Source organism: Lissotriton vulgaris, chromosome 7, assembly GCF_964263255.1.
Source record: "Lissotriton vulgaris chromosome 7, aLisVul1.2, whole genome shotgun sequence".
In the NCBI taxonomy this organism is placed as follows: domain Eukaryota; kingdom Metazoa; phylum Chordata; class Amphibia; order Caudata; family Salamandridae; genus Lissotriton; species Lissotriton vulgaris.
In genome coordinates, this window is record NC_141695.1 from 32528354 (window position 1) to 32546158 (window position 17805).

At 45.0% G+C, this 17805-nt stretch overlaps 1 protein-coding gene across 1 annotated transcript in view; it reads left to right on the forward strand.

Moving 5' to 3' along the window:
• Positions 1 to 17805, forward strand: part of LOC147700596 (transient receptor potential cation channel subfamily V member 6-like) — a 256840-nt gene that overhangs the window by 191575 nt on the left and 47460 nt on the right. The window contains exons 3-6 of the mRNA XM_086928456.1: positions 195 to 317; positions 3947 to 4087; positions 15144 to 15242; positions 16301 to 16473. Coding sequence (XP_086784582.1) covers positions 195 to 317; positions 3947 to 4087; positions 15144 to 15242; positions 16301 to 16473 — 536 coding nt within the window. The remainder of the gene's footprint in view (positions 1 to 194; positions 318 to 3946; positions 4088 to 15143; positions 15243 to 16300; positions 16474 to 17805) is intronic.

Sequence of the window (17805 nt, forward strand, 5' to 3'; positions counted from 1 at the left end):
ATGGGTCACCATGGCCTAATCATCAAAGCCACCATACCCTGTTTGAGTCACAGCCTCCAGAATGATGGGACTGGTTTGAACTTTTTTGCCAGATATAGGTTTCCAGTCTAGCCCTCTCTCCTCCTGCCCCACTGTCTCTTCCTTCTATTACGCATCTCTCTACAAGTTACATGTATGTGCTTTGTCATCTGCAGGTGCAGTGGGAGAGACCGCCCTCCATGTGGCTGCTCTGTATGATAGTTTTGAGGCTGCACAGGCCATACTGGATGCAGCGCCAGATCTTGTCAATGAGCCTATGACATCCGAACTCTATGAAGGTAAGAAGCGGAAGAAAAATTGGGCCAAAAAACTTTTTACTAGAGAATGATGTTTAGTATTGGTATGATGAAATTCCAAAAAATACCTGGTCTTGAAGAGAGCAAGGTGAGTTGACTTTACCCAGGGCATAGAGCTGTGCCCATGCAAAAAACATAGTGCCTTTACCTCTCCTATCCTGAAAAAGGGACTATTCTCTGTACTCCTAGTATGCCATCTACCTGGAGTACATGCTTTTCCTTTTCTGAAATGAAATGAAATGAAATGAAATTTGGGATTTATATAGCGCATGGCTGCCCGTAAGCGTCCCAGCGCTGATATTGCAGAACTACTGAGGGGGAAAGACGGGGAAAAGAGAAGAAGTTATTGCGGGAAGAGGTGAGTTTTTAGGAGCCTGCGAAATTTCAGAAGATTGGACTCAGAGCGGAGGTGAAATGGCAAAGCATTCCAGGAGGTGGCCACAGTGACCGAAAAACGGCGTCCTCCAGTCCGGGCTTTTCTGATTTTATGGACCGTGGCCAGATGACCTTGAGCTGAGCGCAGGGGCCTATTAGGTCTGTATGGAAAGATCATGTCTTTTAGCATTGGAGGCCCTTGATTTTGCAAAGCTTTATGGGCCGTGCAGAGGGCCTTAAATTTGACCCTTTCGCGGATCGGCAGCCAATGTAGTGCCTTGAGGGCGGGTTTGGCTGAGACCCTGCGAGAGGTCCCAGTGAGAATCCTAGCTGCGGCATTCTGTGTTCTTTGAAGAATGTTGATCGTGGATTCCGGGGCAGCAAGAAAGAGAGCGTTGCAATAATCTAGTCTTGATAAGACTAGACCTTGAACGAGCAATTTCTGAGAGGGTCCTGGAAGTAAAGGGAGGATCTTTCTGATGGAACGCAGTAACCCCACACAAGTACCAGCTGTCTTTTTCGCTTGCGTTTTGAGGGAAAGGTCCTGTTCAAGCCAGAAACCTAGGCTTTTTAATTCAGTCTTGGGTTGTGGGAGAGAACCTAAGCATGCTGGCCACATGGCAGATGGAAGAGAAGATATTTTATTTCCCAACAGCATGAGCTCAGTTTTTGAACCATTGAGCTTAAGCCTTGAGGCGGACATCCATGCATGAATACCCTCTAAACAGTCGTGGAGATTTTTTATCTTGTCCTCTTCCAGGGAAAATGATACGATCATTTGGGTGTCGTCAGCATATGTGACAGCTTTTATCCCAAAAGGAGAGACCACGTCATCCAGGGGGGCCATGTATATATTGAAAAGAGTAGGGCTCAGTGAAGAGCCCTGGGGGACCCCACACTGGAGAGGGAGAATGTCGGATCGCACATTTCCTTCACAAACCTGAAATGTTCTGTCTTTTAAGAATGACGAGAGCCAGCAGAGGGCTGTGCCCCTTACTCCCAGACCGAGGAGGCGTTTAATGAGGGTTTTGTGGTCCACCGTATCAAATGCAGCGCTTAGATCCAGGAGGATCAGTAACACTGATCCTCCCGAATCCAAGATGCATCTTGCCTCTTCAACTACCTTCAAAAGGGCTGTTTCCGTCCCTTGACCTGGACGGAAGCCTGTCTGAGTGGGTCGAAGGAGGTTGTTGGTTTCAAGGAAGGCAGACAATTGCTTGTTAACTACCTTCTCTGCTATCTTACTTAATCCAGGAAGGAGTGAAATTGGGCGGAGGTTAGTCAAATCTGTGGGGTCCATACCCGGTTTTTTATGCAAAGCTTTAACAATGGCGTGTTTCCAATTAGGAGGAACCACTCCCTGGTTAAACGAAGCATTAATAAGATTGGTGGCCAGGTGCGAAATGATGGGTCCAACTTTTTTGAGAATGCGGATGGGTGCAGGATCATTAGGGGAGCCACTTTTCAAATCTGAAAGGGTTTTTACAAAATCGTCCTCAGAAAGTGAGCTGAAGTTGTCTAGAGTAGGGCCGCTGACAGTGACTGATGGGGCAGTCAGGGGATTGTCATCGTGTAAAGGAGGAAGTGACTGTAGGATCTTGATGATTTTATTTTGAAAAAAACAGGCTACTTGGTTGCATCTGTCAGTTGTGGGTAGTTGGTTTGGGAGAGTGTTGGGTACAGTGAGGAGCTCCTTAACTATTTTGTAGGTTTCCCGAGAAGAGTTGGAGGCAGCTTTAATTTTTTTATCAAAGAAGGAGGCTTGGGCTGCTTTCCGCGCCGCTTTGTAAGTCCTCATCGCTGATTTATATTCATCCTTAGTAATAGGATCCCATGTTCTGCAGGTTCCAGAACTTCCAGAAGGATGTGGTTAATCATTACCACCACCAGTAAGTGCACTAATTAAACATTGACTGTGTCAAAATCAAGGTTGTGTATTCACAGTGAGGAAAAAGGAACCCTCAGGCACCCACACAATGTAGGTAGCCAATTGTCCTCATCGGGTTCCAGTTTTTAGTATGTGCAATGATACAGAACATTAAGTGCAAATTAAAATGAGTATAGACCACTCCCTCCACCAAAACTTTTAATAGAGGTGTGATTCGAACTCAGTTAAAAACAAAGTGAAAAAATCGGACACATGAGGGTTATGTCAATTTGAACCCAATGTCCTAAAAAACGGTCGACATGTTTCAGCTTATGAGTCGTATTTGACTCAGCATTCCTCAGGACCAATAGTTTATTCTCACCTAGATGGAGGCACACCCTAAGGAACCTACTCAAAATAGGAGGAAAATTATTTTCTATTGAAAAGCGTTTACCAACTTGGAATCACTGCACTGGAAAACTCAGGTGCACACCCTCTAATCTCTGAGGGTTAAGGAATTGGGTTTATCCTGTTACCCGCTTCCTGGACACGCGGTGGGGGAAAAACCTTCACGTCAGCATTATATGGCCTACGACTCCCCACCTGTCCACCTAGACTCTACTCTTCTGCGGCCCGTATACGTCTCACTCCTTCTACCTTTATGTGTTCTATTTGTATTATAGTTGGCGATACTCTCTAGTTGTTTTTGATAAATTATTCCAAGGGGTGTGAGAGTAATCTGATTTACCCTTTCTCTCTTGTTGTTCGAGTAAGTGTGGTTAATCATTGTCTGAAAGTAGGCAGAGCTAGGCAACTTGAACTAGCTTCCCATCACCAGTAAGATTCAATCCAAACTTCTATGTGATGTGAACCATGGTTTTTGTTGAAAAGAACTTTCTTTCCTCATTAAATAATGTCCTTGCTACCCACTAACCATGGGTGTGTGATGTTGAGCATCTTTTTTTAATGTGTATCAATAGCTATTTAACATTCAAACCTTACAAGCTTGTTTAATATCAAGAACGTGGCAACATTTAAAACAATTGTAAAAAGCCATCAAATTATCTTGCAAAAGTGGTTACTTTCTTACATTAGAAGCAGTTCAGTGAAATATTCTTCCACCAAACTCTTTTTTGTGGGAAACTTTTTTGCCTAGCAAAGACGTGTAAAAATTAACAGTTGTGACCTTTTTCCCAACCGTGTGAATGGGAAATCATTCTCCAGACTCACCTTCAAATATCCTCTTGGATCAAACTTGCAGCCAGGTAGAGTGCTGTTCCATCTATGTTGTCATTTCTCATGTTTGGTACTTAATGCAGGAACTTTCAAATATTCATTTGTAACCACCGCCTCTGTTGGTTTGTTGCAGGACAGACACCACTGCACATTGCTGTGGTGAACCAAAACTTGAATCTGGTGGAGCTGCTGATCAACAGGGGAGCCAATGTTTGTCTTCCACGAGCCATTGGAACATTCTTCAAACTCAGCTCTCACAACCTCATCTATTTTGGTAAGAGTTTTCAGCTAGAGGATCCTTAAGCTTGAAGTTCTTAAGTCTCTCTGATATTGATGAAGACAATTATAGTAGCCTTGCTTGTGGGGATAGTCACTTGACATCTTCAGAAAAGGGACAGGGGTACAGCATCCTTGCGAAGCCCTCTCATGCAGTTACTCCTCATTTGTCCAGCTGCTTCCGTTTTGTCTATTTCCACTTCATCCTCAAGGGCTCTGGATGGGCCATATAAACCTTTATGAGAGAATCGTGTAGGAAGGTGGATATCTGAATTTATGGTTATCCCAACTTTTTGTCTAGTGTTTTGCTGGTTTTCGACTTAGTTGGCCTGGGATTCTGCTATTTAGGGCTCCAGGCTATTTGCTCCCACTGTAAAATGGACTCCATGTACTTTAGGTACACACCAGATTGGTTACTGGGTCACCCTTGTGAGTCCCTGTACAGTGTACCATAGGTACCCAGGGCATAGGTGCATCCAAGGCCTATCAGGGGCTGCAGCATGTTTTATGCCACCCCTGGCTGGCCCACCAAACTGACACCACAGGCTGATCACTCAGCTTGGGTAAGGTGGTGTAATCACCCCTTATTTAGATATAGTATAACTATATCTACCTTATATGTAGACACATATGCACCTATAAGTCACTCCTATGGCAGGCCTTGACAATCCTGAAGGCAGAGTGCTTGGTTTTATGTGAGAGGGTGCAGGGCAATGAGCTGAGCCCCCTCTGCAGCATTCGGAACCATCTCCTTATAGCCGTTCTATGATATAGCCATACCATATACTCTTAAGTGCATTATAATCCTCGCGGTTAATGCTAACTTTGGGTTGGCTTTATCAAAACATGTTGTGTAAGGTGTCAAACACTTTGGAATACTACCCCCCCCCCACCAGTTCTGGTGGCGGGGGTAGCATTCCACCCTCTTAGAGGGAGAAGACATGTAAGTACTGCTTTACCAGGTTAAAGTTAAACAGAGCCTCAGCATCACAAAATGGTTGCTGCTGCCACAGACACGAGTCTGACCTCCTGCTGATGGACGAAACTCTGGCAGGTGAGGCCTGGACAATAGGTTTCCTGTCAGGCGAGGTGCTGGCACCCCCCCAGACAGGCTTTAGTGCATTGGAGCAGGGAGGGCTGCATTGAAAGAGGCTTTTACAGACACTGCCTGGGGCACACAAGGTGCGCCATGCATAGCCCGGTGCAAACCAGTTGCTGGGGCACTCCAGCCCCGCTCTGGTGTGAAACTGGACAAAGGGAAAGGGGTGTAACCACCCCCTTCCAAGGTCCACCCATAGGAGGGACCAAGCAGGTAATCCAGCCCCTTTTCTTAGTATAAGTATAGGAGCTGTGCCCCCAGGACTTTAGATTATCCTGGAACGAAACTTTGATACAGAACTCTTGGACCTTTGATGTTCTATTTTGACTAGAATACTGAAGGCATCTCCCTTGTGGTCAAGGAGTGACCACTCTGTGCAAACAGGCACCACCAGTAACTTGCCATTCTGCTTTGTCGATGCTCCTGCCGGAACTTGAAGACTCAGCAACACAGGAACTGGACTTCTAAACTTCGCTGACTCCGACCCACATCCACAGCAAAGCTGAGACCCATGGCGGACACGAGAGACGTGGAACCGGACACCCTGGACATCCTGCATTTTGCTAATTGCTCGACTCCCGAGGTACACTCACAGTTGTGCATTGGGGTATGAGAAGCCCCAGACCCGAGCGCCATTTGCATTGAAGCTCAACCCTCTACACTCCACGAGTGCCGCGTGGGGCCTGCTCTTGCATTTCAGCTTGACGCGTCTTCCCGGTTGCTAGCCCGCTGGCTAGTTAGCCCTCCAAAGGCTTTCTTTTAAAACCAAACTGCTTTCCTGGTTGCTCCAGACTTGCTCCAGCTTTCCTGCAATGAAGGAGCTCCCCAGACCTTGCTAGTCTGACTCGAAGCCAATCTTCTCTTCCTGCATGGATTGTGTTTGCCAAGGCTTGTTGGGTCCAATCCGGATACTGACACCGCAGTCAACCAGATCCTTTATGGGACAGATTGAATCCAGTTCCTGGTCATCGTTGACACCTCCTGGTTCTCGTGGGTGGCTGTAGAGACAAGCTTCACATCTTCACTTGAAATCGACTCAACATCGCCTGGTTCCTTCCTGGTACCTTCCTGGTCACTGGCTAGTGACCCAGACTCTGTCCCCTCTGCTTTAACCTCATAGATGCTATTAAACATGCCTCCCAAGTGCTGCGCTGTCCATTGGAACTAGTGCTGAATGGACGTCCAATGGTCGTGCGCAGCACTGGGGAGGTAGTGCTGCCGTCGGCCAATGCACCGAGGCAGCACTTAAGGGGTTAATGTACTTCAGATCTTCGAGCAAACCCTCGGATCCACCCAGACACTTTTCCTACGGACGCCTGCAACACTTCTTTGCAGATCTCCATTGAAAACATTGACGAAACCCGACACCAAAAGGCCCCTATACACCCGGCTTCCCTGGGTGAGGTAACACGAGTACTCCGGTGCTCTCATGGGTCTTGAATCTCGAAGTGTCCTAGTCGAAAGGGGTTTTGTCGTAGTCCATCCGGAAGTGCCCTTAAACTGTAACTTTGTAACTTTTACGTTCTCCATTATAAGTCAATGGTAACCCGCAGCTGTGTTTAGACACTGCACGCGTCTCCCGTGGGCCTCCTCCTTCCTAACCTTTGGTTGTTTAGTGTAGCCCCAGCGATTCCCTAGGCCTACTCACTGCTTCTGTTGTGGTTCTTATACCACTATTTTAACATATGGTGTGTGAGGCCCCTAGGGCAAAACTGTATTGTGCAACTTATTATTATTATTATTATTATTATTATTATTATTATTAAAGAGTTTTATATCGCGCCTGGTTACCCTTGGGCATCCCCGCGCTCATCCAGAGAGAGACGCCATAACACGAGACACCGGAATTAGGCAGGGAACAGATGAGTTTTTAAAAGTTTGCGGAAGCGTAAGCAGCTAGTTTCCGCGCGCAGGTACAGGGGAAGGGAGTTCCACAGGGTGGCCACGTTAATAGAGAATCTTCTGCCACCAGTTCTTGCCTTCCTTACCCTCGTAACCTGCAGCAGATGTTGATGGTCAGAGCGGAGGGAGCGGGGGGCCTTATAGGGTCGAACCATATCCCGTAGGATAGGAGGGCCTTTCCCCTGCAAGATTTTGTAGGCCATACAGAGTGCCTTGAATCTCACCCTCTCTCTGACAGGGAGCCAGTGGAGCGCCTTCAGCGCAGGGCGAGCTGACTGACGCCTGGGGAGTTCCATCAGAAGCCTAGCGGCCGCATTCTGCACTTGCTGCAGCTTATTTAGGGTGGACTCCGGTGCCCCCAGAAACAACGCGTTACTGAAGTCCAGCCGAGAGATGATGACCCCTTGAATGAGTAGCCTCCTGGAGGCCTCTGGGAGGAGAGGTAAGATCTTCCGGGCTGACCGGAGCAGGCCGAAACACACGCCTGCGGTCTTTTTAGCGTGTGTCTTGAAGGAGAGGTCCTGCTCCAACCACACCCCCAAGCTCTTGATCTCCTGTTTGGGGGTGGGCGCCGCTCCCAGACAGCTAGGCCAACTGCTCGGTGATAAGGAGGGAGGGGAGTTCCCCAACATCATCAGTTCCGTTTTGGAGCCGTTCAGCTTGAGTGCTGAGCTGCACATCCACGTGAAGATCTTATCCAAACACGTGTGCAGCCGGTCGGGATGGTGAGCCGACTGGGGAAGCCCTACCACCAGCTGAGTATCATCAGCATAGCTGATAATCTTGATACCCAGGGGCAGTATCACACTCTCCAGGGGGGCCATGTAAATGTTAAATAAAGTAGGGCTCAACGATGAGCCCTGTGGCACACCACACTGGAGAGGGACCGATGATGATTTCTCGTGGCCTTCCCACACCTCAAACGTCCGGCCTTCCAAAAAGGACGCAAATCACTTCAGGGCCATCCCGGAGACCCCCACCCCCGACAGCCGTTGGAGAAGCACCTGATGGTCTACGGTGTCGAATGCCGCACTGAGGTCCAGGAGGATCACTGCCACCGATCCCCCTGAATCCAAAATGCTCCTGGCATTCTCCACGACTGCCAGCAAGGCAGTATCAGTCCCCTGACCGGGGCGAAAGCCCGTTTGGGGGTCACCCAAAAGTGAGTTGGAGTCCAGGAAGCCCGATAGGCGGTTGTTCACCTGCTTCTCCGCCACCTTGCTGAGGCCGGGGAGCAGGGAAATGGGCCTAAAGTTGGCAAGGTCGGCGGGGTCAAGGTTAGGCTTCTTCAAGAGGGCCTTGACAACCGCTCCCTTCCAACTAGGGGGCACCACTCCTTGGGCGGGGGATAGGTTTATAAGGTCCGTCACTGGGCCGCCGATGGTGGGGGCTACCTGCTTAAGATATTTCATTGGAGCAGGGTCTTTTGGGGAACCACTTTTCATGGACGTCAAGACTGTAAGGACTTCTTCCACAGTGACGGGGCCGAAAGAAACCAACTCCGCTGTCCGCACCCTGTGCTGAGACTCTGGGTTACCACCAGAGGGAGTCTCCTCGTCAAGCCGGGGGAGAGATGCCAAGATGTTGTCTATTTTGGTTTTAAAGAAGGAGGCAAGTTCTGAACATTTCTCACGAGGGTCGTCGTGAATGACCTGAGGTTCGGGAGTTTTAAGGAGTTCTTTAATGACCCTAAACGACTCTTTTGAGGAGTTGGCCGCAGAGCCTATTCTCTCCTCAAAGAACACAGATTTGGCTACCCGAATAGCAGATTTGTAGGTACTAAGAGCTGCCCGATATTCTCTCCGGCTCGTTTCGCTCCAATCTTTCCTCCAGGTCCGTTCCAGCCTCTTGCAGCCCTTCCTCAATATTCTCAGCTCAGATGTATACCAGGGCGCAGATCCCACTCTCTTACCCCTGGTGAGTTGTTTCTTCTTGGGGAGGAGAGCATCAAGCGAGTTGGGGAGCCAGATGTTTAAATTCTCATCGACAACTAACGGATTGGAAACAAGGGGAGGTCGAGACGCCTCCAGATGTATCACCCAGGAGTCCACTGGGAGCCTGGACCAGGCTCTTTCCACGGTGTATACCCTGGGGGCCGATGTGACTGGGACATCAAACTGCCACTGGGCAGGCACCATAAAATGGTCTGTCCAAGGCAGAGCCAGCGCTGGTAGTACTTTAAGGCAATCCGAGTTTGAAAATATTGGGTCCAACAAGTGGCCCTTCCCATGTGTATAATAATATAAGCTAAATGTCCAGGTAGGAATCATTCACAGTATAAATTTTTAAATCAACAGTGTCATAACTATGATCACTCAATTCAGGAGGGTAACCAAGGGGTTTCAACAACAACAAAAAGTGAATAGTATCAAAAATATATTTTTATTTTTTATAGTTTTAAATATTTATCACTTTTTATACAGAAATCCAAAAATCTGGCAACAGTAAACCACCGACGTCAAATATCACAAATCATAGGGTGGTGTACGACACCTTTACCACATAATGTGGACACAATGAAAGGACCACATGCACAATCTTGTATGTGCACCCTAATTCACACAGTATTGTTTCAAGTGAATATATACAGTATGGTTGTATAAAAGGTGTTTAGGCGTCGACGTTTCGGTTCATGTTGGTCATAAAGATCCGGAGGACCATCTTCAGGACAAAAGACGTTGCACAGGGGTATATGTAACAAAAACGCCTCACAGGTCGTTATATTAGTGGCCGCCCGAACTGGACTAGCCAAGAGACGCCGGCTCAGGGGGAGTCCGTGTGTCTGCGCTGGTAACACTCGCGGTAACTTAGTATAACGGGAGACGCCGGCTCAGAGGAGTCCGTGTATCTTCTCCGAATGCACTCCCATGTGTAGCACCCGAATTAGCCAAGTTGATCCCAAAAGCTTTGAGATCGCCTTGCAGATCTGCTCCCAGGGGATTGGAAGGGTCGTCGAAGTGGATGTTAAGATCACCTAAGACTACAAAGTTACCAGTGGAGGAAGCAAGGAGGGCAGCTGATTCTAGGAAGGAGTTAAGAAAATTTCCCAAGGTCCCCAGGGGACGATAGATCAAAAGGCCCGTCATGGACGCAGTGGGTGACAAGCGAAGGGAGAACTGACAGCTCTCACAATCGCTTATTCCTCCGTCCTGGGTCTTACAGACTAGTGAGTCCCTATAAAGGATGGCAATTCCTCCTCCCCGCCCCACAGGCCTATCCAGATGTGAATTAAGAAAACCAGGAGGAAGAGCTCTAACCATGTCGGGGCCCGAGCTGGAGGAAATCCAGGTCTCTGTTAAAAATAACACATCCAACCTGTGGTCCAGAATAAGGGAGTTAATTTCGGTGGCATGACTGGGTAAAGACCGACAATTCAACGAAGCAATGGAGAGCACCGATTTATCAAGGGCCGAATCCTGACCCACAGTACATGTCCCGCAAGGCAGGAACGGTAGTCCTCCTTCGTGGGAGAATCTACAAGTGGAAAATGTCAGGGACCGCCAGGCCATGAGTTCCTCCCTCCTATAAACAATACTCGAGTGCGGGAGTTCCAGTGTGTCGGGCATAAGGTTTAGCCCTGAGCCCGTCTGGGCCCGTCTGGGCCCGGACGGGCACAGACGGGCTGAACTCTGGCGTAACTCCGGCGTCAGTCCGGCGTCCCCGCTGCGCGTGCCCGCTGCGCGTCAGCATGGCTATCTAAGTACTCTCAGAGCAAGCTAGAGAGAGGACTTGCTCACGCACCCAACCCACTCACCTAAGATGGCCGCCACGAGACAGGGGCGAGGGACCCGCAAAACGCGGTGAGCTAGCCAAATTAGAGTGCAAGTGTGATGGCAGAGGTGGGGGTATGAGCGGCCAGGCTGATAAAAGCAAGGATTAAATGCCAAAACAAAATTAACGAAAATGCAAAAAACGGGAACTTTAAAAAGCAGGAGCTGCCACAAACAAGCGCTACCAGAATAGCGCTCACGCTGGAAATAGGGCGCGCTGCCAAATTAGCCTATCTAAGTACTCTCAGAGCAAGCTAGAGAGAGGACTTGCTCACGCACCCAACCCACTCACCTAAGATGGCCGCCACGAGACAGGGGCGAGGGACCCGCAAAACGCGGTGAGCTAGCCAAATTAGAGTGCAAGTGTGATGGCAGAGGTGGGGGTATGAGAGGCCAGGCTGATAAAAGCAAGGATTAAATGCCAAAACAAAATTAACGAAAATGCAAAAAACAAGGAACTTTAAAAAGCAGGAGCCGCCACAAACAAGCGCTACCAGAATAGCGCTCACGCTGGAAATAGCTTATCAAATGCTAATTAAGTAACTTGTGATGTACTTTTACCTCTGACCTCATAAAGAGTGCAGAGGGGTTGTGTTAGAAATAAATACATATATATTTGATAAATACCTTGTGTGGTGTCCTGTCATTTGGTATTCAAGGGACTATAATTGGTAAAACCACTGGCTTCTCATGCTCTTCGAAGTCTTAGCCTAAGACTGCTGGTCCATGCTACCACTAGGATAGCTTGTCTATAAGGTTGACTTTATAACCACCATCAATAAGGGTCGATTTAGACTGGTGCAAAGTGCCACTAGAACTAGTGACATCATATGCCAGGCTAACTTCTCACAAAATGTACCCCCCAGAGTACGTATGAGGTCCAAGAGTAGGGGGGAAAGAACAATTAACAATAAAAAGGACTCTTGTCGGACCTAAACAAATTTTTAAGGTGCCTCCATTAGGTTCATGTAAAGAGCGGGTATGATAAAAACCCCTCGGGATAGATACGTATATAAAAATAGTTATATCTGATTTTTTATTATTTTTTCAATATTTCAAGATGTCAAATTTTAGAAGGGACAAAAATATTTTTTTGTTTGCCTAGTCAACTTTCATTTTTAAATACATATAAAAACATTGGTTCATTTTACAATATATAGAACAAACATGGTACAAAGGTAAATCATATTATTTACAATTTTACAAAAATACCAAGCAGTTAATAACAGAATAACAATAACATTCAATACCACGAACCCCAAAGAAACAAACATCCATCATTCATAATATCTGCCATAATTGTCTCATACACACCATACACTCATACACAAAAGGAAAGAAATATATCCAGGAAACTCCAAATGTTTAGAATGACAAACACTGAGTCGTGACTACAGAGGTAAAAATCAATCAAAGAACAAGCTTTCCACTGGTATGTTGTCATATATGGGATTCCCTTGTTGTCTGTCGATGCACGTTTCGGTGTGTTTAATTTAATTCCACCTTCATCAGGACAGTATGTTTTGATCAAATCACAGAGGTAAACAAGGGGTTCTCTAAAAATGGTTCATATACATCTTCTCCTCTCTTTCAATGAGAGAGGATTTAGGTTGATGTTCGACGGGGGAGACGAGTAAAGAAAATGTGTCCTTTCACCTTTCACAGGTGTCCCCTAAAATGTTTAGGTATTTATGGAGAATTATGCTTAAGGATGATAAAGCTGAGCTTTTGATTTGGTCTGCCTTTAATAGCAAATTTGTCAATAACACTTCCACTCCAAAATGTACCCAAAAAGGCTGTGTGTAGACACTGCTTTTCCACACTTCAGCTTTATGGGCCAGTTGGCTGGAGATGATTAGTGACTGAAAAGAATGGACATAATGTTGAAAGCTTCCCTGTCTGTCTGAATGATGTACTGTGAGGGATTATTACGGCTACCACAAGGCCTCATGAAGTGTTGAGGCACTGCTGAGAAGAGCACCTGGTGCCTCCAAATACCAAGTCAGAACGGGGTACGTGTTCACATGATAGTACATAGTTGTTAATGATAGTACGTGACCAAAGGCATCAGGGTCAATAAACCCAAGAGGTTCTGGTTTGGAGTAAAATGCTTTAGTGAAAGGATGACCAGCACCTTTCTCTCCTGTTAACCTACTACTTCAAGCAATGCCTTTTGTGGGCTGTGAAACCTAGTGATATGAGGGCTCCATTGCATTTCCCTTGGCTTTTCAGAGCTCAGTTCAGATTGGCATGATGTTTACAGACCTTTGAGGTGGATGGCTCTGAAGCGTGTAGTCCCTCAAAGCATGTTGCAGCAAAGCTTCAGCAGATTGACACCAGCAAATAATTCTGGCCTACATGGTTAGAGAAAATGTGCCGGAGTTTGTTAGACAGCCTAAAGTGTATAATTGCAACATTAATATTCTGGGAACATCTGTGAAGAAGACTGTAGCAGACCTACCCTACATCAAAGGATCTGCTCTTTACAGCAGATAGCCATGGTTCTCTTGAAGTTCTGAGGAGTGTTCCATCAAGGATCTTTAGAAAGGAGGTTTATTTTCTGTAATGCATTTTCAAGTTGAATGTCCTCATGTCTTTCAGGACTTTTGTGTTTGGTTATTTAGCGTTCGCATGACAGTGTTGGACTGAGAGACCTGATCCAAGCTTGACCTCCCTAGTTAGGACAGTGAGACACATTCCAGAAAGTTGTGATCCTTTGGTAAGTTGTGGCAGGAGTGTACGAGTAGGTTGAAGGAGTCTTTTCCAAAGTCAGCTCGGAGGACATTATTAAGCAGGTGATGGGTCTGTGGTTACTCATGAAAGTTATGCAGTAGAGATTGGTGAACATCTGTACTATTCATACAGATGGTGCTAAAGGAAGAAGAAACTACTGAAGAGATCAGTTTCTAGTATTTAACCAAGTCTGTAAATGTATGATCAATGGGAGATCCATATTGTTATTTAAACCTGAATTCTTAGATCTGGGATAACAAACTTGGGTTAAAGTGGGCTATCGCATGCCAGAGTTTTAGGAGACATAATATCCTTTTCTACAATTAATTTAGATGTTAATCCTTTCTATAGTCTATCATTGTCGTAAAAGCCTGGAATGCTTCGACCCTTGTGAGTTTTTGATTTTCATTGAATTTCTAAATATGCTTGTAGAAATGATGCTTTGACTAACATTGTTCTTTTACACGTTTTGTTCACCTCGGGCGGGAGCTGGGAAATGTGAAAGAAGTCTGCATATTATTGACATTCTATTATATCCCAATTTCTAGGTTTTTTCATCTGTCTTTATTCAATCATCAGAGTTACGGCAAACCAAGCATATCTCTTGGCTTGATGAACTAATCATAGGATAAGGGGTTGAACTGCCAACCTTGTTTAGTTAAAGTTGGCTTTTATACTAGGCAACAATAGTTTTGTTAAGGTTTGGTTTGCAGTTCTATGATGCAGGTACAAGGACATTATTTGCTTGTAGTCTCAGGTTTTTGAAACCTCATTTTTAGATGTTATGATCTTAGCATGAATGAGTGTAGTGTGGAAATACAATGGCATGAGCTGTTAATATAGCTAGTCAACTTTCAAAAGACATGACTGTTAGGTGAGATGTTGCTGTTTCTTATAAGGCTTAGGGCTCCCCCTCTTTACTTCATAGGGTGCTTGGTAAATTGGCCTTGTTTGCTTGTGTTAAGGTTGTTTTGTTAGAGGTATGGAGAAAGTTTGACTCACATGTTATCGATCTGCCCGATCCTATTAACAGAAAAAACAATTTTACTGAAAATATTTTTTAATAAGTATGTTAATAGATCATGTCTGTACGCTTTATTATTCTGTATGAAAGGGGAGTCCCCACAAATAATAGCAGCTTTCATCAAATGTTATCTCCAAGCAAAACAGCTACCAACTGCAAAAGGTCTGATGAATGTAATGTAAAGATGGCTCCATAGCGATTGTATCTAAACAGAGTACAAGAAGAACTTCTGTGATGTTTAAATGAAATTGTTAAAAATTGACTCACAATATACTAGTATACTTTTTAATGTTTTTATCTATGCAATATATTATGGTTTTTATTAACTGAAATAAAACTACATTTGACCTTTGTTGGAGGTACTTTGCACCAGTTTTCAGTGTTTTTAGCACCATTTGTTGGTAGATTGCCCCACTTTTGTTGGGTTCTTTCATCATCATTTTATTACAGATCTGTTTGTTTTAGAATAATGCTTTGCCCTGCACCTCTAGGCTGTTTTTAATGTATTTCCTGGCTTCCTCTGCAGGTGAGCATATTCTATCCTTTGCCGCTTGCGTAGGACATGAGGAGATTGTCCGATTGCTTATTGACAAAGGATGCAACATTAGAATGCAGGATTGTCTTGGTAAGAAATTATAAGAATCTATTAGGATAACTGAGTGTAATCTGTATACATAGTGTTGTGATTGACAGTGGATTGGAATTGTCAGCACAAGGAATGTAATCTCATTCATTATCACAAGAGCATCAGTGTTAAAATACCTTGCTTTAAGCTCTACCATAAAGGAGGTGTGAAATACAGCGCATATTTAAAACAAATAAACATATTTTAGGATAGACAATTCCCTGTGCAAAGGTAATAAGGAACGCCTGGTCTCCTAAGTATTTGCAAATATTAAAGATACCCGAATCCTGTAACTTTGGGGTCCCGCCTTCAGAGCGCTTGCATTCATGCTGTGCTTGTTGGACTGAAGATTTGCACACACTTCTGAGTTGCTCTTCACCCTAGTCATGGCAACAGTTGTCTGTGCATGCACTTAGTCTGAATGAACTGAACCCTCCTCAATCTCCACCAACCAATCGCAAACCCTCTGCTATAATGGAAAGAAGTTTACATCTAAACCCTAGGCACATTTGTGTTTGGGTGAAGCACTGAACCTATGGCCAGATCAAATTTGTTTTGGCTAAATATTGGTGATTGTACATTAAACTTGGAACTGATTCAGGGAGCTTCAAACATCAATGCTTTTATTCAAGAGAAATGTTAATATCTGTATAGTAACAATAATACATGTAAACATTTTATGTATATATGCTGTTCATACCATATTTGCTTAACCTTTTAGATATTTCTAAATGAAGAAGAACATCCTAGTAAAAATTCTTAAATGAGCAAACATTTACAAATTATTAAAAATGCTTAGACTTAGCAATATATTGAATTTGAAAACATTGCTTAGTGATTAAAAATGTTGTTCATTAATTACTCATATGGGCATCAGTTGGAGGGTATTCCATTTGAGTTAAGACCTCACCATGTTATGTCAGTGTCATTATAAATAATTCAAATTTTTCAAAAAGGGCAAAACTATTTAGAGCCTTAGAAAGTTATTAATAGCGGTTGGATGCATCCTCTACTCACTTCTGTTTCTCCTTTCATTACATCCCTGTCACTGTCCTCAGGCAATACTGTGCTTCATATCCTGACACTGCAGCCAAACAAGACCTTTGCCTGTCAGATGTATGACCTTATCCTTTCCTATGACAAGGGGGAGGATGGGCAGTATCTAGACATGATGACGAACAATCAGGGGCTTACGCCGTTCAAGATGGCCGCCGTGGAAGGGAACACGGTGGTGAGTAGAATCCTCTCTCTAGCTTTTTTCAATGCCTGCGCTTCAAAAGTCTTGTTTATTTTGTATCAGCATGTTTCAGAGGACTTTAGTGTTCGTAATGTATCATCATTTACTGCACAAGTGATAGGAAATACCTTAACGTCACATTGTGGATAAAGGTAAATATCTTGACTGGCTGGAAGTCATAGAGTTTCAGATGATCTGCAGAAGAAACAAATAAATATTGTCAATTTTTGGAAATTTGATAAAGCGAGCACCTTGGTCCAATAAGAGTTGCAGTCCTTTACGGAGACTGTTTCTCTTTTAGGAGCTGCATCTCAAACATGATAAGACGTACAAAGAATAGTAAGTAATCTGGTAGACATTCGATTGCAGAAACCAGAGAGTGAGGGAGAGGAGAGGCAGAATATCATCCTGAAGGTTGCTAAGTTTTTCACCTTGCATGAAAACAGTGGGATTTGTAACAAGTTATGTCACACTTATTCTTAATGAATGAATGTGATGCTTGTAACCCGTGTGATTACCCAGACGCACATCCTTGCTGTGGGCTTATCCGCCTCACCTAGCAGACAATTTAGATAGTGGCTGTCAAAAGGCAGGTTTTCAGCATTTTATGCAACAGCAGATGGTCTGGCTGAGAGAGGAAGAGGTCTCCTATGCACGGCTGTAAGAAAAGAGGAGAAGCAGCCACAAAGACCAGCTTGGCAGACTGAGCTGGGTGCAGTAGCAATTTGGCCTTTGAGAAAGGACTCGAGACAGCTGGAATATCAAAAATGGTTTTGGAAAAAACAATTAATGACGTCACTCTGGACCTGATCTAGATCTTGGTGGACAGCTTACTCCATCACAACTGTGACGGATATCCTGTCGGTGAAGATATAAATCTCATCATATCCTATGTGATGTACATTTCGGCAGACGGGATATCCATCACTGTTGTGACTGAGTAACCCGTCCGCCAATATCTAAATGAGGCCCTCTGCCTTAACAATGATCTCAGAATAAGGAAAAACTGTCCTCAGGCGGTGGGGGAGGTGAACCAGAAAATGTCAGTGGGCAAAATCCTGACGTTTGAGAGGTATCGCTGGCAAAATTGCGAATGTTTTCCTTACATTGCATACGTTTACACTTGCATACAGTGGTCTGCAATGTCTCCATTTCTTTAGTACAGTGTTGAATCCATGTGCCAGGTAAGGAGATGTAAGCGTCTGGTGGGAAATGCGGCACACAGGTGTAGAGTTTTGGAAGAGCGATCCAATTCGTTCAGGATCCCCATTAATATACAGAGATGTTGGGTCTCTGGAGCCAGCCACACCACTGTAACTTATATTT